Source organism: Accipiter gentilis, chromosome 31 (genome assembly GCF_929443795.1).
Source record: "Accipiter gentilis chromosome 31, bAccGen1.1, whole genome shotgun sequence".
In the NCBI taxonomy this organism is placed as follows: domain Eukaryota; kingdom Metazoa; phylum Chordata; class Aves; order Accipitriformes; family Accipitridae; genus Astur; species Astur gentilis.
Genome location: NC_064910.1, coordinates 1442522 through 1466150, shown reverse-complemented (window position 1 = coordinate 1466150; position 23629 = coordinate 1442522). Strand labels below are relative to the sequence as shown.

General features: G+C 42.9%; 1 protein-coding gene across 7 annotated transcripts in view; it reads left to right on the top strand.

The window, feature by feature from the left end:
• The window catches only part of CARS2 (cysteinyl-tRNA synthetase 2, mitochondrial), a 37874-nt gene that overhangs the window by 4977 nt on the left and 9268 nt on the right, over positions 1-23629 (top strand). For 3 of the 7 annotated variants that reach the window (XM_049834677.1, XM_049834675.1, XM_049834678.1), the window contains 9 exons: positions 141-258; positions 2991-3062; positions 3700-3805; positions 4550-4633; positions 7476-7605; positions 9905-10038; positions 14350-14417; positions 17123-17189; positions 22188-22326. In XM_049834677.1, coding sequence (XP_049690634.1) covers positions 141-258; positions 2991-3062; positions 3700-3805; positions 4550-4633; positions 7476-7605; positions 9905-10038; positions 14350-14417; positions 17123-17189; positions 22188-22326 — 918 coding nt within the window. Of the gene's footprint in view, positions 1-140; positions 259-2990; positions 3063-3699; positions 3806-4479; positions 4634-7475; positions 7606-9904; positions 10039-14349; positions 14418-17122; positions 17190-22187; positions 22327-23629 lie in introns of those variants that run through there. The other 4 variants (XM_049834679.1, XM_049834680.1, XM_049834676.1 and 1 more) reach the window with 3 other exon arrangements.

Below are 23629 nucleotides of genomic sequence, written 5' to 3'. Positions count from 1 at the left end.
ACTTAAGACCTTCTTATTGGAAGTGTTGGGGTATTTAGATTGTCCCTGTGGCTGTTAGTGCTGTTGGATTTTTTTCTTTAAGTTCTTTAAGCTTATTCTTACTACTGCATGTTTAAAAGCTCATGTTTTTTCTCTTCCAGCTCCTATGTTAGGTTTGATATAATTCGAAGGATAATGACTAGGTTTTTTGGAATTGAAGTTATCATGGTGATGGGGATCACAGACATAGATGACAAGATAATAAAAAGAGCCAATGAGGTAGGTGTTTGCTGCAGGCTTTGACCCAAACTTTTGGTATTTTCTACAGCTACTTGCATAGGAAAATTAACCTGGGTTTGGTTTTTTTTTTGAGTTTTGTTTGTTTTAATTAGTAGGTAATAAATGGTGAGATTTCTGGTCCCCTAGCGTGGCTGTAATGGGGCTGGGAGTCCGGAGGGCTGGCTGTTGAGAGCTGCGTGGAGGTAAATGGGTGCACAGTTGTGTGAGGGGGAGAGGTGGGGGGGTTACAGCACCCATGGCCAGCGTCCTCCTGCCCTCACCCCCTGCCTGGGACACCAGTGGGGAACAAGAAGCCGGGGTGAATCTGCAGCAGAGTGAAGGGTATCTTATCCCAAAAGCAACCCAAAACTTAGCAGAGCCAGCAGGCTTCTGGCTGAGTTGTGGAGAAGCGTTGTGTGCCGTCGATCATTAAATACAGTATATGTGGCATTGCCACGTGCGAGGCTGAGGGCGATTCCTGAAAGGTGCCGAGCACCATCTAGCTGCAACGTCAGCGCCTTGGAAAGCTTTATCGGTCTTGTCCGATTTCGTCACCTACATGAAAGTTGACATTGAGTGTAGGGGTAATTCTTGGTAAGACTGGGGGGCTATAAGTGGTTCTCAGTTGGATTTTAATCAGACCTTTTTTATCAGCTGAGTTTGGTGAATGATTATTCCAGTTTGTTTTTGTGTTGTGGTTTGTTTGTTTGTTTTTTAGAGAGGCTTTTTGGACCCTGAAAGGCTAAGAATGTATTCTGTGTTTTATTCTGTGTTTTGAATTTTTTGTTTTTAGAATCTGTAACTTGTGTCTTCTAGATCATAAATGAATGTGTTGGATCAAATTTCAGCTGGGAGCTTTGAGCTAGTTTCTTGGAGCCAGAGAATTTGACAGCTGTCACTTTTATTTAATCTTTAAGTAAACAGTTACTATTGCAGTTAAATATAGGGCGGTACTGCATTCAAACGAATACTAGCTTGCTGCTCCTGTAGAAATATGTGTGTGCTCCCTCAGTCCATTTACTTGAGGTTTTCTAAGGCAGTAGGCCATCCTAAAAAAAAAAAAAAAAAAACCAACAAAAACACCCCAAAACAAACCAACAAACAAAAACCCCCAGGCATTTTAAATCTATATGTGTGCATTTTAAAATTTTTCCTTATTGTCAGAACATTGTGGAGATTTTATGTTTGAGGAAGGGGAAATGACATGATGTTTTAAAAGAATTTGCATTCATTTACTGCATTCTTTGGTTCTATGAAGTAACCTTTTCATGGCTTGCTTTCTGACTTTTTGAAATGCCTGCTCTGCATATCTTGTTTGGATGGCCAAGGCCTCTACCTCAGTAGCCTGATTTTGTTGTTGGGACCTCTGTACCTGAAGCCTTACAGTGGTAGGATCAACATGCCTAAGGTTGTTCTCCATCCTTTATTTAGAGAAAACCTGAAAGTTGGGCATCCAGTCTGTGATGAGCATGCTGCATGCCCTCAGTGGTCCTTTGAGAGAGAGAGAGGAGTCTCTCTGTGTTTTGAACATCTGTCTGGACAGGAGGAATTTCCCCATCTTCCTTCTATAGGCACCTTTATGTCTCTGCTGATGGAAGAAGCAGCTGAGCTGTCTAGGGAGATGAGTCTGGCCGCTGGGGTCTAGAAGATCACTCTCCCTGGTCTGTAGGCAGAAGCATGCCTTTGTTTCTCAGTGCTGAGCATCTTCCTCGGTTTGTTGCTGGATGAGCATCTGGTCTGTCCTCACCAGAACTCCTGCCTTGTCCAGGAGCTTGTCCAAATAGTGGTACCCACCTGCGCTCTGAAAATCAGACCCCTTAAAGATGCTCCAGTAATGAATTGGAAGTGATGAAACTGGATTTATTTTCTTAATGATTTGGTTATCTGCAAGCTGGAGAGACTTGACAGTATGTTGTCTCTCCCCAGTAGGTTCTCCTCAGAGAAGATGTAAAAGCTCAGATTTGAAACACTTTGATATCATGCTTTTGCTTGCTAAAGCAGGTTTTGCTGTCACACATCTTTCAAGCCCTGGCCTTTGCTGAATATTTGGGAACAAATATCTTGTCATGTGCAAGTTGTCTCTTTCCTTTTGGGTTGCACTTTCTCGTTCCTCTGCAAGGATCCCTGTTCCTGTCCATCGTCCTGTGAGTGAGAAATGCGGAGAAGGTGCTTGAGAATTGCTGCACTTGGCAAAGCGTGGAACTGACTTTCAGTTCATTTCCCCTGATTGTACTGAGATCTATGAGTAACCATGATCAGCTAAAATAGCTTATTTTTCTTAATCACTGAAAATTAATACCCTGTCTCATCCTGCAAGTCTCTGATCTGTCTTTCTGACATGTAGGTGGTATCAGTGTCCCCTGCCAATAAGTTGAATGAATTTCACGTCCCGTGTACGTAGTATATCTTGTCACTGGAAATGGAAGACCCTCTCAAGAGGAAAATAATGAGAGGGGGAAGGAGTTTATTATTTTAATCTTTGGTTGCTTTCTCTTAAAAGACACATATTAATACTTTGGCAATTCAGAAGCGTAAATGAAATACTACTTTTAAGTTATAAATAACTTGCATCTCCTCCCCATGAATGTTAGATTAATAAGCCTTTCTGACTCTTTACCTTGGGGGCTCTCTAAGTCTTCCAATTAGCTATTAACTGTCTGATAAAAGATTGCAATATTTTATATTATTACTTTGATTTATGATTTACTAATCTGCTTCTCTCTTTTTTTCAGATGAATATATCCCCAGTAGCTCTTGCTCGTATTTATGAAGAAGACTTTAAACAAGATATGGCTGCCTTAAAGGTACAGATACTCAAGCTTCTAAATTTAAGAGTATTTTAAAACAATTATTTTGGTAAGGAATCTGCTTTTGACAGTTTGATCTGAAAACGTAAATTGATTGCTTGTGTGATGAAGTGTTGCTTGGAAACTGAGTACTGATTTACTTTTTCATTCTTCTGGAAAGATATTGCACACCTTTTGAGTAAGGAAATGGGGGGGAGAAGCAAACCCTGGTTTTGGAATGAACAAGTTAAATTTCTTTAGGAATACAAACGTTTTCACCATGCAGTAGTGCCTTGGTTCACAGATAATACCTATTTACTATAATGCTGAAATAGCCTGATCTAAAGCATAGGAAATATCAAGTATTCTTTCATTGACTTCAGGTGACTTTGCTTCTTGTCCAAAATGCTTGTGAGAAGCAGGGAGTAAGCCACTGGTAAAAATTAGTGCTTTTTTTTTTTTTTTGCCACCCCTCAATTTATTTTTTGTGTGTATTAGCTTTAAATGCTGCTTATGACCTTTTTATGATACTTGAAACTTTTTTTTTGAAAGATAAAATTGAGGAGAATGTTCTTCAAAGTTTGTTTCTTAGAGTGAAGGGACTTGTCAGCGGTGTGTCTCATACAAGCTAATGAGATGTTACTCTTTGTTTAAGGTTCTTCCTCCTACAGTATATATGAGAGTGACTGACAATATTCCTCAAATAATTTCCTTTATAAAAACAATAATTGCTAGTGGACAAGCTTACGCAACCTCGCAAGGTAAGACTTACAGCAAGGCAGCTCCTTTTTCAGCACATGTACAGGAAATCGGCGCTCTTGGTAATCCTGTTTTGGGATCAGATAAGATACCCTGTGCCAGACTTTCCGTCTGTTGATTAACAGACAGGGTGTGAGCAACTTGTTTGTGATGACATGAGCGGGCAGAACAACTATTGCACAATTTCAAAGTTAAATGTAGCTCATTACTTAATATAATTATTTACTGTAATGACCTGCTATCTAAGGTCCTGTGGAGAAGTCCTGTGGCCTGGCTTCTACAGAGAGCTGGGGGAACTTCTTAGCTCTAAACAGGACGTGGGTATCTCCTTTGTGCTGTAAAAGCCGTGTCTGCAAAGCACAATGTGTGGATTTTTTTATTTTTTTTTTTTAGCAGAGCTGGTGGTTGTGGAAGGATTTGAGTGCATTGTAACTGGAGTAGCAGTAGGCTGTGCTGCAGTCAGGGAGGGGATTGCTGATTGTGCATGGGCAGGGAAGAACCTGGGGAGATCTCCAGAATACAAAGTTATCCTATGTGCAGAATGAGCACATGCAGTGAGGTTACTGAAAAGCTGGTAACATGGAAACATCTGCTACTACTTTTGCAGTATTTCTGAATTTCTAAATCAGAATTTAAAATGGGAGTTGAAGGGCATTTTGTTTTGTTTTGCTTTCAGGGAAACGTTATCTCCTCATCATGAATGTGCCCCATCTTTGCTGTAAAACTAAACATTTCTTTTCTATTAGGCAATGTTTATTTTGATGTTAAGTCTTGGGGAAAAAGATATGGAGTATTAACTACTATTTATCCTGATACCCAAGATGAAGCGGGTAAGTTCATGGCACCAGCTTGTTTGTATTAATGCACTGTTTGAACTTGTGATGTATCTATATGTAAACTTTTATTCAACAGTCTGAAACTGTTTTCTAACCTGTTGTGTATAGCCAACTTTTTGGTTCATTAAGACCACTGTTTTCATAATTATTTATTGAGGCACTCACTGTTGCTAGTGCAAGAGGAAACTTGGTGGTCTCTTTTCATAGTTCTTAATCAGTTTTATTTAAATACTTGGGAGTGATACATACAAACTTCATAGTGAGGTGGTGGTCTCAGCAGCCAACAGTGAGATAGTCAAGAGTAAATGTAGGGAAACTTCATCTACCATGTTATTGTTGGGGCAGTTGTGCTCCTCTGATGCATGCTAACTGGATGAATTTGCTTCTTTTGTTACTTACCACTGGACTACTGCTAAGAAGCCTGCTTGTGTGAGGGTGAGCAATCTTTTGATAGGCTGTGTTAGAGCATGCCTGTACCCTGGGCTGCATGTTTTTTTGCTGCAGTTGTCTGGCTGCTGAGCAGGTTTGCTGAGCCTCTTTGTAGTTTCTGTAAGCTGAGTCTGATCAGGTCTCTGCATTGGAGAATTTGATGCAGGTCTCCTGCATCCTTTTGCATGCTGAAGTTCAGTATTTCTTCATTGAAAAAAATCTGTTTGCAATTACTGAAAATGCCTGGCAGGCTGATGCTCAGGTGAATTGCAGCCAGAAGCTTCTCACAGTTCCACTCTGGAGCTGTTTCAGCATTACAACTCACAGAGGGAATGCGTTTTGTCAACGGTTATTTAGAGGCAGTTACTGACTGCAAAGGCAGCCAACAGCCTCCTGGGCTGCACTGAGAAGAGCATTGCCAGCAGGTCAAGGGAGGTGATCCTTCTTCGCTGCTCGGCACTGGTGAGACATGCCTGGAGTGCTGGGTCCAGTACTGCACTCCCCAGTGCAAGAGAGATGTGGACATACTGGAGACAGCCCAGCAAAGGGCCACAAATACAGTGCAGGTACTGGAGCATATTTTGTATGAGGAAAGGCTGAGAGAGCTGGAACTGCTCAGCCTGGAGAAGAGAAGGCTCAGGGGCATCTTAACCGTGTGTACAAATACCCGATGGGGGGAGTGAAGAAGGTGGAGCCAGGCTCTTCTCAGTGGAGCTTGGTGACAGGACAAGAGGCAATGGGCACAACCTGAACCACAGGAAATTCCATTTAAACCTAATAAAACCCTTTTAATTTTTACTCTGAGGATGGTTGACACAAGAACATGTTGCCCAGAGAGGCTGTGAGGTCTCCATCCGTGGAGATATTCAAAACCCAACTGGATGGTGCCTTCCAGCCTCAACCATGACTGACTGTGTTTTGCCCTGTTTCCCCTCAAGTCTCTTACAACTAAATTTACTGTTATTTCTCCAGATTTTGACTGTTGTTTTGCTTATAATTGAGAAGGTGAAGAGTGCTGTTTTTTTATAGCAGTATACTAAAAAAAAGGCAAAAGACGGATGGAGACAACAGATGCTGGCCAGCCAGAGCTTGGCAAACGTAGTGAAAGAGCCAGGATGAAGATTCAGTGGCTAAAACTAGGGTTATATTTCTATCCCTTTATTTCTTATCAATTTTGAATGATGAAGTAGGTGTAATGGATTTTTGTAATGTGCTTCCCTTAATATTGCATTATGTTCCGAATAAAACCTGACTCTGTATAATATCAATAAAGGACAAGTGGAATGGCTCAAGAAAAATGACCATCTGAAAGATCTCCAAAAATAGCTGTGAATCATCGTTAAAATGTGTTGATACTGGAATGCTTCAGGGCTTAGTTCAGACCCAGTGATACACCATGGTTTTGTTAGCAATCTGAAATAAGTAGAGGAAAGTAGTAAATCTAGCATCAGCTGCTGATAAAACAGATGAGCGGTGTTAAATAAGGAAATTTAAAATAGTGCGAGTTGCTTGCCAAGCTGGATCCCTTCAAGCCAAATAGATATATTGTTCTGCATCAGTCAAATGCAAGGTCATGTATTTGTTAGCAAAAAAAACCCCCAAAAACCAAACCCCAAACCCAAAGAAACAAACAAAAACAAACCAAAAAAAAAAAACCCAAAAAACCCCAAACCAGAATCCAGAACCCTGTTCTGTAGCTAATGCCGCAGGGAGTGGTGTGTATCTGACAGGGTCTTAGGAGCCAGCAGAGATGAACCACCCTCTGTGGAACTGTGGCAAAAAGGACTACATCCTTGGCTGTGTAGCGAAGGAAGCAACAAATATAGCTGGGGAGGAGACCTTCGCAGGGAAGCCATAGGTGAAGATCGTACTGGAAGGTTGCTACTGTCTAAGAATGGTTTTGTTTTGATTCTCATCTCTGTGCTCCTCTTGGTTTTATAGAATATGAACCAGAAAGTATTTGTGTCCTAGGGAAAAAAAATTGTGGGTTGTTTGGGTTTGTTTTGTTTTGTGTTTTTTGTGGGTTTTGGTTTGGGTTGGTTTTGTTACCTTTTCTGCTGCAGTACAATCTGTTTGTCCTGGGAAGTTGGCTGATAAGTAACTAAATGAATGATATAAAACCAGAGAAGGCCAAAAGGACTAACAGGATAGGATGTATTGAAGAATCTTGAATCCATCTTTTTTAGCCTGCAGAAATCTAACTGAACTTATTATTTTTTTCAAACCCTTGATTGAGAAACTGGAAGCCCCTGTATAAGGGGGAAGGGAGGAATGTTGCAGGAAAAGAAGTTGAGCGGAAGAGATTAAAATCTGAGTAGTTCACTAAACACACATTTCCACTTTAATTTACTCTTTTTTTTTCTTTCTTTGAGACATATCCCATTAATAAATCACTTATTCTTGGCAGTTGATACTGATAAACGACATGGTAAAGATTTTGCCCTGTGGAAGGCTGCCAAACCTCAAGAGCTATCTTGGACTTCTCCCTGGGGAAAAGGAAGACCTGGATGGCACATTGAGTGTTCCACAATATCAAGGTCAGATTTCTTGGATTTTAAATGTAGTGCTGGTTTTTGCTTTCAGTCACAGTACAAGGGTAGCAGCAGTATTGAAAGTGTTCATACTGGTCAGTAGAAAGTACCAGTTTTAATGTGAATACTTTGTGCAATTTGGGATGTCAGATGTGGCCTGAACAAACTGCTCCGCCTTAACGGCGTAGCCGTCTTGCTATGTTTTGGCACCTTCTCCTGTGACAGACTTGGGTATTTAAAATAGGCCATGCAGCATCACACAGTTGATTAGCATGTCTTCTAACTTGAACTGAGTAACCAAAGTTTTAGTGAAAGTTATGGTACTACTTTCATTTTCCCCCCTTTCTTCCACTTCTTGTAGTCTCCATCGGACCTGGTCCAACAGGTAGTGCTGTGTCAGGACGGCAGGGTGTGGGATTCCATCCTGACTCCAGCGGGTGTATGTGATCTTGCTGGCCTTACCTTAATAGCAGTTGTGGATGTTCATGCTAATAATCTAAGAGTTATTCAGCTTTCTTTAAAAGTGAGCCACAGTATTAAATATTGATTTCTCTGTGGCAGTATATTCTGTGGGCATGATGTGAATTGTGCATAGTAGTGTTTTGCATGTAGTTGGTTTAAATTAATTTGCTCTTAATTTGGAGTTTTATTTTCTCCACAGGATGGTAGTACTTTGTCCTGCACTGTATTAACTTATGACCTATTAATTTGTATTTTTAAAAAAGAGACTTAAATCTTCTCTTCTGGAAGATTGATAGTGGTACTTAGTTTTGCATTAGTCTCAGATCTTTTTTTTTTTGGAAGCTAATAACAAATCATTTAGATCTGGCCCTGTTTAACTTAAGTCTTCAACCCAAGCTGAAAGTAGGTGGAACAGGTGCTTTAGGTTTCTTTTTCATAGGCTTTGCTGGTGCACCTGGGGTTGTTAGTCATTACTACCTGATTGTGGAAAGCATTTATAAGGGTGATTTTCTGTCTGCAAATAGTTTCAGCACTGAAACATTCTTAAAGCAACTGAAGTGCACAAAAACGTGCTGTATTTGAAGTGCAACCTGTGACAGAAGTGCACAGGTAAGAAATGCCAATTACAAAATGGCCTGTCTGCTAATGCAGTGCTTTTTGTAGTCTGCATTTCTTTCTGTAAAAACTTATTTTACTGTGGCTGGCTGGATGAAGCTCCTGCCATGCAAATAAAAGAGTTCACCCATGCAGAGCAGAAGTGTAGTAATCTTGGACTGTGGAAAAGAGAGCTTATTTTTGTAAGTTACTAAAAGGTTTTGCTGTCCCAGTCAGCTGCCCAAGGCCCATTTTAAGTAATATCTACTTACCTGTCTGTTTTGCCAAAGGTCTCAAAGTATTACGATCTAGCCAGCTACCAGGAGCAACTTGTTAACATGACATATGGGAAGACTGTCTGTGTCTGCATGTACACAGACATGCACACGAGTGTGGGGCTTGCCTCTTATTTTCTACTTGTGTAGACCTTGCGTCTTCCCCAGGTTGAGTGTCCCTGTTTTCTGGCAGTTAGCGTTGATTTACCTCCCTGTGAGTAGGTAAGTGTTGTCTTTGTTTAACAGATGGGCAAAATGAAGTCATTAACTTGCCCAGTGTGACCTAGCAGGGACTTGCTGGAGCAGCAGGCAGAGTGTAGCACCCTTGACTCTTGGTGTTTAACCAGAAAGTGTCTGGGTCTGTCCTGTTGCCACATGAATACCTCACTTCCAGCCACCAGTATTTGCAGAGGGACCTGTGCCAGGCAAGCATGGGGGTGACCCGCACAGATACAGCCGTGCTGTTGGGATGAGAGGAATGGCCTTGGGAGATCAGAGGCACTGACACTTTCTTTTGCCATTGTAACAATCTAGGACTAAGCATTTTCTATTGTGACTGTGTACAGTATTGCCTGAATTCTTACAGAAAAGGTACAAGATAAAGAATAGTAATACCGAATTTACAGAAATGTTCATCACTTTGAAGTTGTTAGGCTTGCAGATGAAGGCAGCTGTCTGATGCTGAAACTGTACCAGAACAAGGAAAGGAGATGTCCTGCTTACAATTCTTTAGTCTAAGTTAGAAAAATAATTCCTCCTACTAAGGATAATTAATGGCGAGCAAATATGGGTCCTGACCGTACAAGCTTTCCTGCAGTTTTGGTATGCAAGATCTGTGTAAAGTCTTGTTTTGAAACGGCAATCATTAAATTGTACATTTAAATTTCTGATGTTTCATCTTATTCTTTTTTGCATTTCTTTTACAAAAAGCTTTTGTAGTGTTCTACTTACTGATGAGGAAAATATTGTTACAGTGCAGTGTTTGGAAAGCAGCTGGACATCCATACTGGTGGAATAGATCTTGCATTTCCTCATCATGAAAATGAAATCGCACAGTGCGAGGTGTATCATCAGTGTGAGCAATGGGGGAATTACTTTTTGCATTCTGGTAAGTAAAATATTAATCATGTGAGAGGCCTGTACAAATATAAGGGTTTGGGTTTTTAGGTTTGGTGTTTGTATGGTATGAAAATAGATGCTCTACTATAGTGACCAGGTTCCTGTCCTCACTGAGTGAAGAAGCATAAATGAGAGGGAATTTTGAAACTGTAGAATGAATGCATTTATTAATAAAGCAGTTGCAGTGAAATGTTCCTGAATTTTGTCTGGGGAAATCCCCAAACAACAACAGTATACGCATTGCTCGTGTACGGTGTTTACTCCTAACTAAAAATACGTAGAGTTTTTCCTGTAGAATCTTACCCCCTTTCATTTGAGTTTCCTCAAAATTTGAGGGTACTTTTTATGATAAGCTTTCTTTTGTAATTGTATTTTGGCTGTAACAGTCCTGCAGGAAGAAGGTGAAAATATTTGCTTTTCTATATGGTGTTTCTGTAGTCCTCCTAAACCCAGAGATTCCTGCTCTCTTAGAACCAGAACCCACGGTATCTGAAGGCAGGGAGTGGAGGTGACAGGTGGCCAGGTAGCTGATTCTAATGTTTTAAAAGCATTGAGAGTAGAATAAACCAGGCTTGTTCTCTGATATCTCAGCACCAGTTGCTTGTGGGCTTAAAAAAAAGTTTTCAGTAGCATGCAGAATCAAATAGCCTGCGTTCATAAATACAGAGAAAGGCTTTTAATCATGATAAGGCAAGACATCTGTACTACTGGAAAATAAGATTGGAAAGAATGCTAATATACGTGAACTGATGAACCAACAAAGCTCACAAAGTTGTGATCCTGCAGAGAAATGTCTGAGCTGGGATGTTTTGTATGGTTTGAAGTGTGGGAAAGCCTGGCAGGCAGATGCTCTGCTGCAGGAACCGTTGCTGGACTTCCCATGTGTACAATTTGCGTACCTGTAACTATTTAAATTCTCCTGGGAAGCTTTTTTTATCCACCAGTAGCATTATGCCTAGTGATGGGTATGGGAAACAAGATTCATGCTGAACACAGAGTCAGATGCTTTGGTCTACTCTGGGCAGGTGTGGTCAATGAGGTTGCTGGTGGGTAGGGACAAGGAGGTCTGTGACATTATGGACTACATAAAGACCAGGTCTCTCACCCCTCGGGTCTGTAGAGAAGTGGAGACATTTGAGTTGTGTCGCTATGTTTCCTTAACCCTCTCTAGTGCTCTGACCAACTTCAGTGTCTCTCTGTTTTCCTATAGAGTGTGAGTGACTTGATATTGGTGTAGCCTGTAGATGTCACAGACCTTATCTCTTCCCCCAGAAGTGGCCTCACTGACTATGCCTGACCAAACTGTACTAAAGTATCTTTTACTCGCTTGGTCTTCTGCAAGCGGTACTGCCCAGCGTTATGTAGAACTGCTCCTTGCTGCCTTTGCACGACAGTGCTTCAGTGAAGTTTGTGCTGTACAGTGCTTTAACTACATTGTTGTCTGATGGTACTAGCGCTGTTCCCATTGATCGAAACCTTGAAATTTGTTCTTCCTATTGCAGTCGTGGTTGTTCTGGATGGTCAATTGAAGTCAATAGAAAGTCAGGTTCAAGTCTGCAGTCTCTCTTTTTGCTGAACAGTATTTTGTGCAAGATGTCTCAGTGAACTCTTTGAGCTGCTTCTCTAAGAGCTGCAGAGTTAAGCCTGTGGTATGCTCTGGGAATTACTTCAGCTTTCTTTTTTTTTCTGTATTTGTACTGTATGGGATGAATATTGAATTCTAGTTTCAGTTCCCGGTGTAGAGCCTGTTGTAAATCAATAGCAATTGTTCAGAGGCTGATACATCCTCCAGGGTGTGCTTTGCTCCTGAAGTGCTGGGGAATTCTCTGTGCTTCCACTGAGGTACACTAGTTACTGCCAGGTGGAGCCTTCTCTTGAAAACCAATGAATCTGACTTTTCAAGCTTGGAATTGAAACTGTAGGGGAAATATTCTTTGAAACTAACTAAATAAAGAGGAGTCAATTTTTCTTTAAAAAAAAAAAAAAAAAAAGGAAAAAACCCTCTTAATTCCAAGGGCAATTTGTACACTGAGGTTCTCTAGGAGCTGACAGATTACATTCATTAAGTCAAAAAAATTTTGCTGGAGGATGATAGTGTGAATTATTTAGGGCAAATGAATTGGCTTCAGAAACAATTTATTCTGGTAACAGACTTCAGAATTTTAGCAGGCTCAGAATTGGAGGAGCAATCCCCATTAGAGGAAGAAAATCCCTGCACTGGGGATAAATCTTCTTACAAGGACTTTATTTTTAGACTACTTGTACTCTGGGAAGAGCGCCAAGCCAAAGTTATGAAAATCCGTGTATTTTGTGATTCTTTAATGAAATCATTCTAAGTGCTGAAACTGTTGTAGAGGAGTATTATTTCAAATTCAGATGTTACCTGTACCTTATTAGGCAAACACAATCAAACTGTTTTAAGCTTGGCTGCCTAAAGTTAAGTCAATATTTAGGCACCTTTGCAAAAGAAAAAAAAAAAAATCACACCCAGGCTCTTCCCCTTCTCCCCGGAGAAGTTTGTCTGTGGGTTTTAATTGAGTCGCAAAAGAGCTGCAGGAGTCCAGTGTCTCTGACAGTCTGAATGTTCTTACTAAGGGCCCTGAGTTTAATGATGTAGCAGTGAAAATGGCCTCACCTGCTAGCAGTCAAGGACAAATACAATGAAAACGAAATCTTGGTTTGATCATAGATTTCCAATGTAGCTGATTCTGTATCCATAGATCTCTTGATTCTTTTCTACTCTCCATAGTGTGTTGTGCAAACTTAAATTTCCAGGTGGTGGGGGTAGGACCAGAGGTAGCCACCTTATGGTGAATCCCCGCTGCTTTGAATCATTGTCAGAAATAGCTAAGAAGTGAAACCAGATGCTTTTTGCGTCCGCTTACCAGGCCTGAGTGTGTTGCTTTTGTATCCAGACAAGCATAATGGGAATTTTATCTGCTTGTGGAAGAGAAGGGGTTCCAGGCAAGGCTGGCAAAGCAGCACTGTGCGGAGAGTAGCACAAAATTCAGACAGCTGCTTGGGCTGCTGAGCAAGAAATGCCACCTCTGCCACCACCTGTAAAAGCAGAAGCATGATCATACATTGCCCTTGTGGAGCACTCGGAGGCATTGGTAACACTGGACTGCCAAATCTGAAAGAATGCAGAGTGCTGATGTGGTGTTACAGAGTAAGGAAAAATTCATGCTTAAAAATCTGCCTCTAAGTATGATTAAGTGCTAGATTCTGCAGGTCACAAAGTGCCTGAAAATTTTGTGTTAGTTGTGGGTGCTGGGTAACTTACAGGATTACTCTTTTGTTAGGAGAAGCCAATTTAGGCTTTTGAAATGATGCTGAGTAGTCTCATTGGCTGCGTGTTTGGCATCTCTCTGCTCCTGTGAATAATTGATGTTTTCCATCAGTGGCGGTGCTGTGGGTAGCACGGATGAGGCCTGGGAGCGTATGGCCTGAGGTTGCCCATCTCCTGTCTTGCTTTGACAGAACTTTCAGTCCTGAAGCCGAGCTTTACATACTCTTTAAATGTGATGGAGATAGTTACTGCCTTTTTCCTGTACTACAGCCCTGCAAACCTATGGCCCATGTGGCTATTGAAAGCCCTAGCAATGCTCAGAGATTGCATTTTAAAATAAACTAATTCAAATTAGGCATCATAGCTACATCCTTCCCTCTCCCTTTTTCTCCGTCTCCCAAAGTCTGGAGAAATAGGGAATGTGCAGAAAATTCATTTTATACATAAGGTATTTTGAACCAGCGCAATAAACTTTTGGATTAAAAAAAAATAGTGTAACAGCCACCAGCAAGTAATAAATACAGAAAATTGTTTTGAGTTTCAAGAATACTGTAATGTGAGATCACTGGAAGATCTTTAAAGGTGTTAAAATATTTCTGAAAAGTCAAGAGTAACAGGTAGTGTGCTTTTCTGTGAAGACTGAAAAATATTTGCTTGCTTCCTTGTTTTTATCAGTTTATTATCAATTCTGAGCAGGGAGACTTTTGGGGTTTTTCCTTATTAATGTCTCTGCTCATGAGGGTGGTTTTGTGTTTTTGCTGTGGGTGTTTCTTTTTATAAAAACATTTTCTATGTTTTAAAATTCACTCAGTGAAAGTTGAGGGTGGACAGGTGTGCCGGACTGTAGGCAAAGCTATTGGAAAAATGTTACATGTTGCATGGGAATGGTTGGTGCATATCCAACACAGTGTATGCAGCCTCCAGCATTTCCAGCGTCTCAGTGCAGTCTTTCTCATTCACTCTCCGTTCAAAAGCATGCTCATTTATCCTAATTTTTATTTTTTGTTCTAGGGCATTTGCATGTTAAAGGAAGTCAAGAAAAAATGTCCAAGTCATTAAAAAACTTCATAACAATTAAGGTAATCTATTTCTGTGAATTGAAGCAATGTATGTTTGCAATACATTAATCACAGCCCTCTTTTGAGAAGACTTTGGAGCGTGTGCTTATGCTGCAGCAAAAGACCTGAAGTGGAGTGTTTCTCTAGTGCTGTATTTGTTATTGCGGACCTGGATGTGGGAAACCTGCTTGGAATCAGGGTTTGCTTATAACGTGGCTCTTGCTGAGCTGAGGGTGTTTGTAGGAGCAGCGTTTGTGCCCAATACCAGACTTCTGCATTATAGGTTTACGGTTGGATTTGATGACCTCAAGGGTCTTTTCCAACCTAAGTGATTCTGTTCTATAGTGATAGGTTCTCATCTGACTGCGCTTAATAGTGCATATGCTTTTGGGACTTAGAAAAGAGCAGACGTTTTTCCTTGTTCTGCTTTAGGTAAAATGGGACATAGTGTCAGCATTTTGTCAGGAAGCTATTGGGTGTCCTGCAACCGCACTATGCCAGCGGTCTCTTGTATACACCTTTATTTTTATACGGTGACCTTGCTGATGCACAGAGAGCTTTTGTCTGTTGGTACCCACAAGCCACGTGAATATGTCCTGTTTTACTGTGTCTTGGAGTTTTTGGTGTAGCCCAGAGCTGGGTTTCTCTGCCAGGCGTGGGTGCTAACAGCTGGGCTTGGCGCTAGGGTAGGTCCCATGATGGTTGGCACCTATTGCTAGGAGTGGGTAGTTTCCTTCCTTTAGACAAAGCTTGAGAAGCTGTTTCAGCACATATGTTCCTCTTTGCCCTCTCAGAAGACTTAATTAAAATCCCTTTAAAAAAGGAGTTCAGTATGAGCTGCTTTATTCTTAATTCTCCTGATGCTGTCTGGGTACAGTTAAGCCCTGTCTCCCCCAGGAAAATTACCCATCGCTCACAGTTTTCACAGAAATTTCCTGAGTCTCAGCAGACGTTGTGGATGTGGTGGAGAAATGACCACGAACACAATGTGTGCAGTTAAAAATAACGTGCAGAAATGTTCCCCTCCATGGCTGTGGTGGGACTTCTTTGTGTTGAGAAAACAAAAACTTCAGGCCTGTCTCTCTTCCCTTGTGGGTCTCCGCTTTTAATTTCTGCCCTTAGACACGGCTGACAAGTATTAATCCTTCCTTGTAAGCAGTTTTCAGTCCAGTGAAACAAATTTCTTCCTGTACAGCGTTCCTGCATCTTGAAAGTTAAGCCCTATGTGGAAGTTTTTGTGCCCACCCCGAAAGAGGGGAGGCCCATCTGGGACCTTCCCTGTGGCTGCCTGCATTCCAGGCTGTCACCCTGGCACGGCCGCCCTGCATCCTCCACACCCAGCTGCCCTGTTTTGCCTCCCCCTTGTCCCCTTCTCCAACTTTTTTTTTTTTTTAAAATAGCAATTAATTCTGACCACCAAAATCAAGCATGTTGTGATAACACATGGCTGAGCAACCTGCTTTGAAAGATCTGTGATACTTTCTCTGTACTGTGTTTTTAATGAAATGCAAAATTGTTTTTTCCAGTTTGGATGGTCCTTTCCCAAATTTGAATCTATTTCTGTACTTTACTGGTATTGTTCTACTTCTGTATATTAGTGTAAAGCTGCTGGACACATTGGGTACACTCAGTTATATAAAGTTTATTTAAAACAACAACAACAAAAAGCCCCACCTGGCAAAACAAACAGTATCACTGTCTATTTCTTCGTTTAGCTTGCCCTGTTTGCCTCAGTTATTTCTTATTTTCACTTGAGAGATAGCACATTGCTTACACTTTGGTACCTTCAGTGTTCAGGCTGGTTTAGTCTGGTAGCAGAAGCTAAATTTTGAAATGTGCGTCTTAAAGCAAATGAAACTTTCCATGTTTTCTCACCTGTGCTGACTTCTTATGATTTTCTGTTTCAGCTGCACTTCAGTGTTACACTCTTACCATCACTAATTTGCAAATTAAAAAAACAAACCCCAAAGCAGGAATGCAGTGTTCACAGTCAATCTGCCATAGTGTCCAGCCTTGCTGAGAGCAGAGTTGGAAGTGATTGAATGTTTTATCAGTGTACCTTCCAAGCATTTAAGCAGTTCTTTATACTAGTAGTATAAATTAATTATACTAGCTGTAATAGTAATAACTTACTATGGCAAATTATTTGTAAAGCTAGATAAATATTAGGGTTAAGTTAATGAGGCTTCATAATTAACACAGATAAATTCCAGCAATATTTTAAAAAAAATTTATTTTAGTTCACTCCCTGTTCTCCTTCATATTCTAGTCCTGCAGAAGTACATTTTTATTTTCTTTTTCAAGAAATCCTTCTTTTTTCATAAAGTTTGCAAAACTCAGGAGCTGTCCTTTCCTGCAAGATTGTATCCCAATCTTAGTCTGGTAATTTCAGTCTGGTTTTTTTTGCAAAGGTCTTTATACGGCGTATGTTTGATCATGATTCCAAAGTACTTTTCACTGTCTTATATTTGACATTGTGCGTATGTTTATATCTTGTGTATATGTATGCACATCTATCTTATATGGAATTAGATTTTTATTTAGTTTACACTTTAAACCAGTGTTACAGTTTAAAGCTTTACGCCTACTATCTTAAACTGCAAAGATGGGTTATTTGTCACGTTAGTTTGTCTGAAACATGCTTTGAAACCAGTGTAAGGGGGTGGAACAACTGAAGAAATTGTTTGAAATAATGCTAAAGCTGTCTTTTTGTGGGTGCCGTTTAGGATTTCCTGAAGAAATTTTCGTCGGATCAATTCAGGATGTTTTGTCTGCGCAGCAGATACAGCTCAGGTAAGGAAAAAAACCGCGTATTTGCTGAGGCATGCGTGGCTTTCCCAGGCTGCTGATGCAGAGGCGCAGTGGTGGAGCGGGCTCTCCCTGCTGTGCCTGGCAGTTCCCCTCCGGAGGGTGGAAAGGTTGGCAGTGCTCTGTGGGGCTGTTCTTTGGCTCTCGTTTAGAAAAGCGTCTTCACCGAGCACGGTACGTAACTGTTTGTCTAAATACCTTCCTGAGCCGTAGTTAATTGAGACTCTCAATTAATTGCACTTTCAATTAATGAATTACCTCCATCTCCGATTTGCATCTGTTGCAGTCACTTGTATTTCAGTCACGATCAGCTGTTTCTGGAGACCTATCTAGGTAGAGCTTCACCTTGTATTCCTGTAGGGTATGACAAGGGCTTGCTAATAACTTTTTATCTCCCTGCTGTGTTGTTGTTTTTTGTCCTGTGGAGTTACTGAGTGTTCAGGCAGTTCTGTGGTGCAGTGCAGCTCACTTACACCAGCACTTGATAACCTGATGATCATCTTAGCCTGGCAAATACTGCTGGTGAGGAGAGGTGCTGGAGATTTTTCAGCTTCCCTGTCTTCACTGTGGTGTTTCTAGCAGGCAGATGCTACTTTGAACTGGAAAAGGTTTTCGCATGGATAGTATTTTTACCAGTTTATTGGGGCCTGCCAAAAGCAGATGCTCGTTCCCTAACCACTGTTGGGTCATCTGGCTTGTTGGCCATCCTGGCATGGTAAGGGGATGGTGGAGCACGGGGCAACTCCTGCTGCGTTATTTCAGCGGGGCCTCTAGCTGCCTGGGATAAAGCACCTCTAGCAGCGTGATGAACCATGAGAACTGGCGTGGTTAAAGCTCTGTGGCTTTGCTAGCGTCCGTCAGCGTGCAGTGCGCTGTAAGCCTTTATAGACGTCCAGTCATTGGACTGAGAAGTCTTTTTGCTTGCTAATACCTCCAGCTGCTTGCGGGAGCCACCTCTCTGATCTTCCCGGTGGAGCCTCCCTTCTCCTAAGGCAGCTGAAGGCATCGGGAGTGCCATGCATCCGTGAAATATGTTGAGGCATGGGATAGTAAAGAAACTGCTGGTTATTAACTGCCAGCCTCCACCATGGTAGGAAGGGAGGAGCAGATCCAGGTGGGAGGTTTGCTGCAGAACAAGCCCTGGTTTGGAGCAGGAGAGGGGGCAGGCAGTGGGGAGCCCTGCCAGCATGGGGTGAGGCGGTGGGATGGCGGCATGCCTGGCTGTTTTGGGGTGATGCCGCAGGGCAGTGGCACACCTGGCTGTTTACTCTGGGTCTCTGTCAGGAGGTGAAATATTTTGTGCGCACATAAGCGTCTCCCTGGATGCCCCGGGGGCACGTGGGAGTCTTGAACAAGTGTGTATTTAAAACAAAAGAAAGAAAAAAGGCTAACGCGCTATCATATATATGTTTGTCCTATAAGTCGAATGGCTGGCAATTTCTAAGTTTGGCTCAGGGTAAGGAATGGCACTGGACCCCAGTAGCGGAGGGCTGCCTGCACGCCTTCTCTGCTGCCTGTCAGGTGGCTGCATTTGAACCTCTGTAAGAAGGATGTGACCCTTTTTTTGCCTTACTTCTAGGTTAAACACCTTCCTGTGATAAAAGCAGAGGGCTACTGGTGCAAATACAGGTGACTTTGATGAAAGGATATGGTGGTGGTATGTCAGAGTATAGTGCCAGTAAGACAGTCGGCAGATAAGGATTGCTTGAAGGTCTGCTGCATTTGCCACCTCCACCTTATGAGATAGGGTGTGGTTATTCCCTGTCCCATGAAGAGCCAGAGTCAGTCCCTGCTGAGTCAGGTATTTACTATGCAGCTTGTCAGTTTGTGTCCCTGCTATCAACTCACTTTGGTCTAAAGATAAGCTTACTGCACTCCTTCTCGTCTTGCTGTCTGCTTCCTAAGTGTTTTTACTAGAAGTGAGATCCCAAGCACCTTCTGTTTGTTCCTAAGAAGGTTTTTGTAGCCTAAACTCATTGGCAATGCTTCCTGCCATCCCAGCCTGTGAAGGAGAGCCTTTTGTACTTGCTAAAATCCAGGTTTGGGGGGTCGGGTGATGTAACCGTGCTCGGAACGAGCCTGTAAAAGATCTTTGTAGGCATGCAGATGAGGGCAGCGCCTGGCAGTTGGGAATGGCTCGTGCTTGGTGCTGTGGTTTATGCAGATCTTGGGCTTGGAATGGGTCTTTTTTTGTGGTTTGGGCAAACTCAACTCCAAACCGCCCCAACCACGGAGGGGCAAGGGCTGGAGGGCTGCATGTGGGGAGGTGCATGTGTTTTGTGGGAGCGGGGGCCCCCTCCTGTGGCGGTCCGTGTTGCAGGGAGGATAAAGCTGGATGCCTTGCTCGAGGGGAAGAGGAGAAAAGTCGGAGGGAAGAGGCTTTGATGCAGTTCACCACCCTTCCATGGTGTGTCTCTGCAGGGGGTCCCTCTGCTCCATCGCCCCCTCTCCCTGCCCAGGCTGGTGGGGCAGAGCTGCTCGGGGTTAAGCTGAGCTCTGGGGGCAGTGGTGTTGATCCAGGTCTTTTGCTGTGGCTGGTGCCTCTGGCTGTCCCCTTCTTGGCCTGAATTACCACCTTTCAGCCTGCCTGGGGCTATTGGGAAAAGGTCTTTCCTAGGTGCTACAGGCAGCAGCATGGTGCCCACCACCAGCGTGCCTGCCAGGCTGCTTCTGGGCACAGCTTAAAAGGAGAGGTGCCGTCTCTGAAGCCCTGTGGGACCCCATTGTGAGGCACTGCTTTTCCTCTTGCATCTCATCAGCAGTGGCTTTGCTTTATGCGGTTAGGTGGAGGGGCTGCGAGCCTGCTGCAGGCAGCGGGGTTCTGTCCCCAAAACTCATTCCTGGTCACCAGAACTGCTCCCGTGATTTTGGGAACCTGAGTGAACTGTAACATTTTGGTCCCTCTGGTCTTCACTTGTTGGTGCTAATAAACATACATTTTGTAATTTGATGATGTAGCGTTGATGCCCTCCGTGGCAAAGGAGGGAAGGAGTAGTGAGTGTGGTGAAGATTTATAGGGCTGGGCTTGCCTGTGCTGCGATGCGGGTTTGCAGTGCCTGCAGGCGGTGGTTTAGGAAAGTGCCGTGAATCGGGGAAGAAGAATGGCTTTAATCAAAGCAGGCTTCATCAGGATAAACTTTCATCAAGTATTCCTTGTGGAGTTCCTGTAACCAGGGTAATCAGTTGAGTAATCTTGGTGGATATAAATGATCTCTTTCAATATCTCACTGTTTTCTAAAAGCGTACCTCGGTCTTTTTAAAAGCTGAGTAAAGCTTAATTCTTAAGACCAGTGTTAATGAGGCACTAATGCAGATTTTTAATTAGAAGTGGAAAATCTGACAAATACAGGTCCAGACTTATGCCTTAGTTATACTGGAGTAAATCCTATGGAAAGTCTGTTCAAACAAACAGTTAGGCTTCTTTGGGATTTAGGCTAGTGGAACCAAGATCAGATCTCGCATCTGGCTGCTTCTGCCCTCTTAGATCTGTCTCCTTGCTCAGTCTGCTCTAAAGAGGCTGTGTCTGGGCAGTGTTGGGTAATTTCACAAAGCAGTCGGCTGCAACATGTGCAGAACCGGAGGCGAGATTGCTGTGAAAACTACACGTGATGCTCAGTGCTGATGAGATTAAGAATACACTGCAAGCTGTAGTTTGGATGTACCTTAGTGCAGAGGTCAGGCGTAAAATGGTGAATCGATACTGCATTGGCTACGAATGGCACTTTGATTCAAGTCATCAGCTCTGGTGCGATACTGTGGGAAGGAATGCATTTAAACCCAGGCCTGTCGTTGGCGGACACAGCTTCCACCGAAGTTGGGTGAGCTGTCTTGTGTGAGGTCCGAGTGCTCTTCAACAGAAGATTGCACATTGCTGTACAAATAAAAAAATTGCCCCTTGCTGATGGCAGCCCGCAGTGAAAGTGCCAGGGGGCCGGTCCAGCATCTGCGCTTCCGAGGGCTTAGGGACGGCGAGAGGAGCCTGCTTAACCCTAAGCCAGCAGAAGTGGACGCCGATAGTTCCCCAAGCGCAACTGCCTGCCGAAGCTAGAGTCCTGCTGAGTGCAATGAGGGTGTCCATGTGCGTGGGTGCTGTAGCAGTGGGGGGGGTAATGTTGGCTTTCCAGTTGGTGGAAGAGAAGCACCCTGGGTTAGGGTATAGCAGATCTCATTGTAAAGCAGACCTCTGCTTAGGGCGCAATGAATCATTTACCTTAAGGTTTTATCTTTCTTTCCAGTGACTGTAGGAGGCTTAGATCTAAGTGTGTGAGATGGGAGTGATGATTCCCATCCCAGACATGCCCTTATGAGTTTAAGCAATTTGTATTTTTCTCTAATAGTTGCCTTTGAAAATTGGTATGATTAGTTGAGCTTTGATACTGTGAGGGAATTGTATATCTAGTGCAGAATCTGGACTGCAAAACTTCAGGTCCATCTAGATTTTTAGATGCTGGTGAAGCAGCCCTTTACCTGTAAGTGCCTATATTCCTCCCAGAGTTGGTGGTGAGGGTTAGGTCTCTTTGGAGGTCTCCAAATACAGATCATGTCTACCTAAATTAGAATAGGAACAAAATTAGGAGTGAGATGAAAGGTATGTCTTGCCATCTTAAATCTGGGGGGACACTTAGAAATATGTCCAGTCCAAATGCTTTTCAGTAATAACTTTACAGAGAGATTAAATAATGAAAAAAAAAAAAGTCAAGTAGCTATTGCTTCAGTCAGCTTCCAGACACTTTTTGAATCAGTCTGATACCTTTCCAGTAGGTTTTACTTTGTCATATGTAATGATTTTCTTTTGTATTGATTTAAGTCACCTAGTGCGCATGAACAGAGTTTTAAATTAAACATGCAATTAATTGTAAGGAAAGTTTGCTGTGGCAAATAATAACAAACTTTTCCTGGAATGACTTAACCTCAGGATATTGTTTCTATGTATGACAGACAACATTCTCTGTATCATAACACCCGAATAATTTTTTTTCTTAGCAGTAGAATTTAGTGACGACAGCATGGATGACGCAAAGCACCTTCTTCAGGCAATCTCTTCATTTATCACAGATGCAAATGCTTATATAAAAGGACAGCTGGTATGTGACCCTGTTAGAGAAGACATACTGTGGGAAAGGTAAGCGCACCTCCTGTATCTTGAAGGTTGTGATTATGCGAGCAATAGTTTGCTGACAGGCTCAGAGGGCTGAACAGTATAGTGTTCTGAGTTCTGTTTAAGAAGCAGGACAAGGACTGAGAAGCAGTCTTCCCTGCCAGCCCTCACCAAGGGCAGGGTTTTTTTCCCTTCTTTTTCTAGCCAGCTGTTTTCCCTTGTGGTCTGCTACACTTAGTTCACTGTATTTTTAAAATCTGTGTTATTTACCTAGTGTGCCTGTTCTAATACAGGCATCTTTGCCCCTCTTGAGTGATGTAGAAGGCAAAGCTATGACTGAAGTTGTGAGGCTACCCAGTTTGCAAGTAGAACTGTGCATTAGTGGCTGAAGAAGAAAGAGGAGAAATGGACAGTAATACACCTTGGGCACGTGAGCTTGTAATCAAGCTGACTGTCACTGTGGTGTGCAGCAGAGGAGAGAAGCAGTTACTGAGAAACTGGTCAGGGGCAGAGATGTCACAGGGAAAGAATAAATTATGGTTGTTGTGGCCCTGACAGTGACGAGGAGGACCTTCTTTGGAGTCCCTTAGGAAAACCAGATCATCTTCCCGGAGAGAGACGTGCTGTGTGTTGAGTGCAGAGCTGAGAAGATGAGCGTGGTGCTCTGGAGTCAGGGTAGGAGGGGTGTCGAGCACCCCGCAGCGAAGTACGTGTGGTTCTGGGACATAGGATCAGGGGCGAAATGCCCTGCGCTGTAGAAGTGAGAGGCAGCCGGCTTCCTTCTGGCGCGGGCACTTTGCTGCTGGAGAGCTTGCGGTTGCACTGACTAAGGCTTGCAAGGGGCACCGGAACATGTTACAGGGAAGTGGAGATGAATTCACTAGTTGTGGTATTCAGCAAAAGCAAGTCCTTCAGCAGGAGGCTGCAGGAGACCTGTTGGTGAGAGATAAGGCTGAGACCCGTGAGGCACGTGGGGAAGTTGAAATGGATTGTCAGTGGGAGAGCACGACTTGTGTATCAGTAGATGTAAAAACAACCAAAATGAAACGGAGCTCTTAATTAGGAAAGTGGTCGATACTCAGTGGAGAGGGGGAAGCTTACAGGGAAGAGTGTTGGGAGGAGTGAGTTAGGGTAGCAGCCATGTGATATCTGAGGGGAGGCAGGCATTCCAGGCAAAACCACTTGGAAGCAGGCAGAACAGGGTTCAGGAGAGCCCCAGAGGTGCTAGGATAGCTTGAGGTTCCCCAGATAACCCTGCTCCCTGAGCTTTATCATGAAGCAGCGTCCTTGGGTCAGTGCTGTCGAGGGCACAAGAGCGCGCTGCCAG